The sequence below is a fragment of the Lycium barbarum genome, chromosome 9 (genome assembly GCF_019175385.1).
Source record: "Lycium barbarum isolate Lr01 chromosome 9, ASM1917538v2, whole genome shotgun sequence".
Classification (NCBI taxonomy): domain Eukaryota; kingdom Viridiplantae; phylum Streptophyta; class Magnoliopsida; order Solanales; family Solanaceae; genus Lycium; species Lycium barbarum.
Genome location: NC_083345.1, coordinates 39851572 through 39860123, shown reverse-complemented (window position 1 = coordinate 39860123; position 8552 = coordinate 39851572). Strand labels below are relative to the sequence as shown.

Sequence of the window (8552 nt, the reverse complement as noted above, 5' to 3'; positions counted from 1 at the left end):
TCGGCGTACGGGCCGGGATCTGTATGTCTGTATGATCTGTGTATGGGGATGGCGGCCAGGATGGCATATGATCTGATTTGATTCTGTCTGTCCACCGCGTCCCGTACTAAGAGGGCCGGGTTCTGTTACCGCGCCCCCAGACAGGGCCGGGATCTGTATGAATATATGCGTGTGCCATCTGTATTTATAAAGCACACGCCTTTGTATGATTTTGTATGACTCTGTGCTACTCTGCATGCATAATTCTGTCCGTCATACTACTGTCTGTCCGTCTGTGTTACAACTATTTCTGTATGTCCGTATGGCTTCTGCTTCTGTATGTCCGTATGGATTCAGATTCTGCTCGTCTGTCCGTATTATGACTCCGTCTGTCTGTCCGAACTATAATTCTGTTCATTTGTGTGTAACACGATTCTGTATGTCTGTCTGGATCATAACTCTGTCCGTTAGTTTGACTTATGATTTTGCCCGTTATATTTCTGTGATTCTAGTTCGGACTATGTTTATATCTGTTACGTTTCTGCTTTACATACTCGGTACATTTTCCGTACTGACCCCCGTTCTTCGGGGGCTGCGCTACATGCCCGCAGGTACAGACGCACCAGGTGATACGCCGCCCGCGTAGGTTTCCGACTCTGCTACTTGAAGAGCTCCTTTGACTCGGAGCATATATCTTTGGTATATACCTTCTGTCTTTGTGTACTCCGTATGTATGTATATTCTGGGTACGGCGGGGCCCTGTCCCGTCATATGATTCTGTATGTCTGTAGAGGCCTGTAGATAGATGTGTGGGTTACGGGTTCCGTCTGTATGTTAGCCCTATCGGCTTATCTGTAAATGTCTGTGTGTTCAGGTATATGTATATATATATATGTATGTTACGCGCACGCCGTATTTGTATCGGCCTACTTCTGTACTTCTGTTTTGAAAAAAAAAATCTGTATGGTTCGAGTTCGATCAGGTAGGTACGTATGGGTGCCCAGTTAGGGTACCAGTCGCGGCCCACGGGGTTTGGGTCGTGACAATTTCGAAAGAAGTGATTGAATGCTCGGGCAGATGGTCGTACCAAGTCAATGCTCCTTTTGACAGAGTTTCCCCGAACTTTTTCAGCAACACGGATTCGATTTCATCTTCCTCCATATCATTGTCTTTTATAACGCAAGCGTATGAGGTCACGTGTTCGTGAGGGTCCGTTGTGCCGTCATATTTTTGGATATCCGGCATTTTGAACCTCTTCGGGATCAATTTCGGAGCCGCACTCGGAAGAAAAGGCCTTTGGATGTACCTCTTTGAATTCGGCCCTTTCAAAATAGGCGGAGCCCCCGAGATTTGATCCACCCGAGAATTGTATGTTTCCACCCTTTTTTCGGTCGAGTCTACCCGCTTCGCCAATGTTTCGAGCATTCTCAGAACCTCGGTGGATGAACCAGCTCCGGACCCATTGCTTTCAACCATCCGTGCCTCATCTCTTCTGGGTTCTGCAACACCCTTCGCCTTCTCCGGGGTCGTTTTATCTCTTCCGTTTTGCAACTGGGCTATTGCGATTCCTTGTTCGACAATCGCCGCTCTCTGTTCCTGCAACATTTCAAAAATTAAACGTAAGTCAATATTACCATTCGGGGTATCCGGCTCTTTCCGGCCCTGTGTCCGGGACAACGTAATTGAATTGTGAGTATTTAAAGGGTCAGTGGCCGGCTGGGCGGCATTCTCCTGGTCCACGGTGTTTTGTCGGTTGAGGCCTTCCCTCGAATTAACGGGGTTAGGGTCAGCGGGGTTTGGTAATCCTCATGGCCCGCTGCCTTCATTTTTGGCCATGATCTCGTTGTTGTTGACGTGACCAGATTGCCCACTGTTAGCTATTTGGTCCGTTTTTTCAGAGACGAACAGAAGATGTTTTTTTTATTTTGATGGGTAAGATAGAGATCAAGATCAAAGACCACTATTATCCTAGCCCCACGGTGGGCGCCAAACCGTTTACCCCAAATTTGGATAATCAATTAAGTTTGTGAGTAGGTATAGGATATGTGGTTAAGCCTCAATCTATTTGGTGGAAAAAGATACATATGGATATAATATGAAGAAGCAACTGATAATCAGTGGTTTGCTATAGATTTTGTATCTAGTAATATATGAATATTGTTTGATTGAGCAGATCTAAAGGATGAACACGATAATCCGGACCAAAATCAGATGTTAGGGAGAGAGATTTTATATATTTTGCTATTACAAAAGTTATTGATCTGAGAAGCCAACCCCTCAAAAGTGGGGCAATGACCCCTATTTATAGTATTGCCCTATGGGCTTCATACAACAAGTGTTTCTAAAAAATAAAGAAAAACTTTGAAATGGATTAGGTTGGATTAGGTTGATCGTACGGTCTGACACCCGTACGATTGGCAGTTAAACATGGCAGGACGGTATCGACGCGTGGCAATCGCGTAACGGATCTCCCGAACCAACAGCCACGATCAACTCGGCTATGGAGAAACCGGACCAAATGATGTTCTTCCCTCTCTTCCTTTGGTCTCTGGTCTTACCGGTTTAACCTATATCCAGTTTTTACCGTATACAAAAGGACCAAAGTGTAAATGTACACTTTGGCCCTTTCACGCACAGATTCTGTGTGTGAAGCCTAGTTTGGTTCTTTTTCTTTTTTTAAAAGGTTAGTTTGGTTCCAAAAGTTATTTTTTGGATTAAAAAAGTTCCGGACTCTATTTGGTTATGTTCAAATGTAATGGATTGGCCATGAGAGCTATCATTTGATTTAAAAAAAAACAGATATTTTGAGGCCAAAAGATTATCTAATTTGGCATAAATGATATTTTTGGGAGTTACTTGTGATAATCGAGGTTGATATTTGGATGGTGACCATTTGTTAACCTTTACTACTTGTCTCTTTATAGGGTCACACGGACTAATAGCCTGTTTGACAAGTTTATTTTTTTCTCAAAAGTACTTATTTTTTATTTTTAAAAAGTGAGGTGTTTGGTCAAGCTTTTATGAAAAAATAAGTGTTTCTGGTGAGTAGCAGAAGCTGTTTTTCATAAACTAAAAAAGTAGCTTCTACCAAAAGCACTTTTGAGAAAAAATACACTTAGGAGCACTTTTTAAAAATTTGGCTAAACCCTAATTGCTGCTCAAAAGTGTTTTTTAAATTAATTGGTTAAACACAACTACTTTTCACCAAAAGTACTTTTTTGAAAAGCATTTAAAAAAAATTATTTTTCAAAATAAACTGATTTTAGAAAATTGGTCAAACAAGCTATAAATATTGAAGTTTATGAGTAAAGTCCCCCAATGCCGGCAAATAATTGCTATTATTATTAGCAAGGTTAAATCTAATTAAATGGCAATAGGAGGCATTAAAGAAATGTAAAATATTACATTTTCAAAGAACATGTGTCATTCGCTAATTTGTCCCGGTCATCCGCAATTGCAGCTCACACATTAGGTTTGCTTGGATTCGGATGTCCACGAGACACACTTACTGGGCGTTTGGCCATAAAAATTATTCATTTTTTCCCCGAGTTGTATTCTGGAATACCAAAAACAAGAAAACCTTGTTTTAAAAAAAAAAATCACTTTTTTCACTTTTTTACACTATATTGCACCAAAAACTACAATTTTAAAAAATTATGGTCAAACACAACTCCAACTCCAACTTCAAAAGTTCAAAAAAAAGTGAAAAAATTTTTGGTATTTATGGCCAAACGGCACCTTAGTGTGTCAAGTAGAGGTATCTATCTTTTCATTGATAAAATTAATATATGCATCTGGTTCGATTGTTTAGTGCTAAACAACAAAAAATTTAAAAATTATTTTTTCTTAAAATTTTAATATCAAACTTACCTAGGTCAAATCACATGTCCAGGTTTTTATGTGATTTGGTTCAGGTTTTAGATTTTTCTTGAACACTCCTGTTCCAATACCCATTATAAAGACTTTTGACTGCTTATCTCCTCTCCTTTTCTCCTTTTGACTCCTCTACTCCCACAGCACAAGGCACAAATTTACTGGTCCAAAGTTGCGCCAAACCATCACCACCCCTCCACCACCGCACCCCACCCCAACCAACCAGGTGCTCCCCAAACTTTCTTCTCCTTTCTTCTCTTTCAAGAACTCTCCTTAAACAAAGCAATTTTTCACTGTCTGAAACTCATATGTGCCTAAATCAGTGTACAAGCTATTGATTTTTTTTTTATTCAGATACCTTGGATCATCACTTCTATACAGGTTTTAAGTGTTTTTTTTTCTCTCTCTTTTTCTTTTTAGATTGAATTGAGACTTATCTAAAGTTTACAGCTTTCTCTTTAATTCAGTTTTCCCCCCACCTTATACCATATGTTCGTGATTTACCACTCTTTATCTTTTCTGGAACAGACTTGAAAGGCCTCTATTAGTAGTTGTGTCAGAAAAGGATTTCATTTTAGACACGTGATTGTTGACCTCCCTCGAGAAAAGGGGTGTGACATCGTGGATGGAGGAAAATTTGATGAATGGTGTAGTAATGGATCTTGATTTGAACCAAGAACCTATGGAGTCGTCAGGTTTAGGATTGGGGTCTTTGTTGAATGATTTGGAAAGTGCTCATAGCAGGATAGAGCAAAGAATTCTTCAGCTTGAGACTGTGGCAGCTACAGCTTGGCAACGCCATAGGTTGCGTCAGGCTCGTAATTCTGCTGATAACAACAACAACAACAATAGCATAGCCAGTGTAATCGCACAAGTGGGGTCTGGGGAGGGTAGAATGTATGCAGACTTTCTCCCTACCTCTGTGGCTCAAAATTCTGCTGATAATGTGGTTCAAGATTACAATTTTGAGGTAGGGAAGCGAAAAGGATGCAAAAGAGATAGCTCTCATTTAGTAGCAAAGGCATTGGAGATGGATATAGTGGTTAAGAAAGTTGATAAGGATGGTAGTGGAAGTTTCTTTGACTGTAATATATGTTTAGATATGGCAAAAGAACCTATTTTGACTTGTTGTGGTCATTTATATTGTTGGGCATGCTTTTATCAGTTACCTTATGTTGATTCAACTACGAAAGAGTGTCCTGTTTGTAAAGGAGAGGTTGCAGATGCAAATATTACTCCAATTTATGGCAATGGCCACGAAGAAGTGCAGTGTGGTTCTGAAATACCACCAAGGCCAGGAGCACATAGAGTAGAGAGTGTTAGACAGCAGCGTGTGACTCGGGGTTTGTCTCATATCCCGGTTGCAGAAGCACTTAGGCGAATTAGGACTAGTATTGGATTCGGCGATCACCCACAGCAACTCGAGACTGGTGCTGTTAGTTCAAGTTCTGTGAGCGGTTCTCAGGAGTTGCAAAATGCTGCTGATGCCACAGGCAGCCGGCGACTTGGCTCCCGAGGGTTTTCGAGGGTATTATCGGAGAGTGCTGCTTCTCTTTCATCTGAATTAGAAAATGCACATCGGATGTTTGAGGACATTGCAGAATCACTCACAGACCGCATTCACGAAAGAAGCGATTTGCATGTTTTACCAACTGGTCATGTTACAGCTGACGAAGGTAATTCCTTCAGAAGGGATGCTGCTATTATACGATCAGAACGTCAAACTCTGGATTCAATTGCCGAGACAAGTTCTGCTGCATTTTCTCAGTCAAATGAAGTTTCTGATGCTGCACTTCAGTTGGAGAACCTGGCAACTGATAATGGAAATCTGCCTGTGACTCGATCTTCCAGGACGAGAAGTGGTTTCCCGAGGCTTTCAGATTCAGATAACGGACTTCTTCTTGAAACAAGAAGAAGAAGATTGAACTGAAGCCTTTGAATTATTGAGGTATAATTTCCCAGTTATCTTCCCTAAAGAAGTAGTATTACATTTTCATGTTATCATGTTCATCAAATGTGAGAAGTTGCCATTCTAACTGAATGACTTAGGTTGACCCTATTCTCAAATTTGGTCAAGGAATCGGTGTTGCCCTTGTTAGAAGTGATAATCTAGCTCACAGATTTACCGTGGTGGAGGAAATTTTCTGATGATAAGCTTTTTCAAAAAGAATAAGCTGCTGAGATTGTGGAATCTTGGCTGTACAGCGGATAGTAGGTACTTTTCATAGGAAGCAGTGTTAATCCCATTGCTATTGTCTACATTCCGTGGCAGTTCCCGGTGGTATAATGACAGTTTTCGATTATGTAAATGTTATCCCAGGTTTACTTAGAGTAAAATTGATCTCTTGTATTAAACATTTCTTTCCGGTTGCATGAAGTCTGAAGCAGTAATTCAGCTCATTCTTAGTCTTTCTGTTCTTGTCTATTTATTTAATGAAATCAAACTTAGTACATCTATATTCCTACATTCTGGTATTCTTATTTATCTCGTACTTTATAGATGCTTCTCGATCTGAAGTAGACCCTGATTTTTGGTACCCTTTTCTCAATTTATGCTACTGGGAGACTGAAACAACAGGTTTCTTGTAGAAATACCAAGGATGAAGACGTATTGAGGTAGTGGTAGTGGTAGCTCCTCATCTAGTGGCAATGTTAAGTCATTATAAAGCGGTCAAAATTTACAAAACTCTCTGGCCTCAAGGATGACACAGGCAGTTGTATGAGTGAAAGTTGCCAAGCAAGAATTCCTAGTATATTTTTATGATCTTTTTGGAGAAAGTAATTGATTTATAGACATGATGGAAGAACTCTGCACACAAGATGGATACCATGTTGGAAAACCTACAAAAAGATATGGTTCTCTACAAAAGGCATCCGATTATTGGTACTAACCGGAATCTCAGAGGTGCACTCTGAAAATATAATAGAAACAAAAAGTTCCCTCCAATATGCTCATGAGAGTATTTTTTTTTTTTCCATCAAAAACCATCTGGTTCCTTTCCCTTCATATTGTCACCATTCTCCCCTTCAGTTTTCTCTTTTAAATTTCCATCATAGTATCGATTCCTTTATCATCCCCGACCTTACCCATTGAACTCCAAATATATTCTTATCATGCCTAAAAGTTTGTGCACAATAGGACAATGAAGTACAAGTGGTTGACATCCTCACCCCCTTTCTTACACATGAAGCACCAACACGGTTCATACAAATTAAGATACTTCTTGGTGTTCTCGGGATTATAGAGTCAAATGATGAAACTCCTTTTTTCCCTCATCTGAAAATGTCATCCTCTTGCTTTTCTCTTATCCACCTAGCCCTGCCCGTGAAATTTACCCTTTGCCTGTTAAGGAATTTGTTGCTCCCAAACGCACACGCAAGTATACGTGGTCGTACAAGTAATATAGACTGTTAAGTCCAGATATCGATCCCACAGAGACTTAGATTCTACTGTCAAACTAATTCAAATTCGAATGAAACTATTCAAGAAAGTGAAAATCAAGATTGTTTGTTGTACTAAACTAAAACTTGAAAAGTAAACAATTTGTGATGGGTGTTTTTATGACTGGGACTATGTTGACAAGGACTGTAAGAATTATCAGATGAGAGAAAGATCTAGGGTTATGGCTTTCGACAATCCAGTTGATCTTCAGACAATTCCACCTATTTTATTTCCTGGGTTACTAGTTAACGAGTTAATTATGCTTTATGATATTCTCTCGAACTACTCACAAGCTTGTAGATGTTACTATAACGCCTATATCTCTATGGTCATCAGAGGTAACAAGAACACGTTTATTTCTCTGTTTTCAACTAAGTAGGGCTAAAGGGTATATCTCTATCCTCATTAGCGAAACGATTAAATCGAACAAACTCTATTTATTCTTATTACGTACGTGAATTCCCTTTCTCAAGTTCAATTCACGCACCACAGATAGTGTCTAACTATTGGCCAGATAATCAAACAATTGAAATCAAGAATAAATAAGCAACCCACAATATGGAAAATCAATAGATAATAATTGTCATCACATCAACTTTCAAGTCTTTCGCCACAACCCTAGAATTAGGAGATTAGCTACTCATGGTTCGATCATAGACAAAAGAAGCCATGAATAAACTAGGGTTGAAAAGGATGAAAAATAAAATAACCTAGAGAGAGAAAAAGGAGAACGGTGGCTTACAAATCCTTGAATAATCCCAGAATACCGTTCTCAGCTATAAAAACGTCTATATATAGCCTAGGGTTAAAATAACAAATAAGGAATCCAAATCCTAGCCAATCGGGAAAACGTCCGCAGAGTCCCGCTTTCCTTCCGCATCGCGGAAGGATCGCGCAATTATCTGCAGCTTCTCGCCTTTTGCCCGCGATGCGGATCGATCGCGCAACCTGATGTCTGAGTTTGGTTGTTTCGCTTTCTTCACGCGATGCGGATCGATAGCCTGAAGTTCTGAAGCTTCTCGCGATCCTTCCGCGATGCGGAAGGAAAGCGAGGTCCCTTCAGTGGTTAACCCTTCTTTTTCTTCTTTGTTCGTCCTTTGCGGTCATCGACTCGTCACCTCAGCCAATCAGCATATGCTACGAATTCCAATCATTTCAAGCACATTTTACATCGTTTGTCGTCATCGTACCTATATACATGAAAATGTAACGACATAAGTTCAAATACGACGGTTACGTCATGAATTACGCGATAAAA

The 8552-nt window shown here is 40.0% G+C and overlaps 1 protein-coding gene across 3 annotated transcripts; it reads left to right on the top strand.

Moving 5' to 3' along the window:
- The first annotated feature begins 3881 nt into the window (after positions 1 to 3881).
- Positions 3882 to 6307, top strand: LOC132611383 (uncharacterized). Of its 3 annotated transcripts, none has more exons than XM_060325816.1 (2): positions 3882 to 5800; positions 5930 to 6307. In XM_060325816.1, the coding sequence occupies exon 1, from the start codon at positions 4478 to 4480 to the stop codon at positions 5780 to 5782; it is 1305 nt and encodes a 434-aa protein (XP_060181799.1). In that variant the 5' UTR covers positions 3882 to 4477; the 3' UTR covers positions 5783 to 5800; positions 5930 to 6307. The 3 variants fall into 3 exon arrangements, with proteins under 3 accessions (XP_060181799.1, XP_060181797.1, XP_060181798.1); XM_060325814.1 differs by having other exon boundaries at positions 3883 to 5800; positions 5902 to 6307; XM_060325815.1 differs by having other exon boundaries at positions 3884 to 4233; positions 4381 to 6307.
- The last annotated feature ends 2245 nt before the right edge of the window (positions 6308 to 8552 follow it).

Bases quoted from the DNA above. Each gene is read 5' to 3' on its own strand.
- LOC132611383 (XM_060325816.1), top strand. From the start codon at position 4,478: ATGGAGGAAAATTTGATGAATGGTGTAGTAATGGATCTTGATTTGAAC.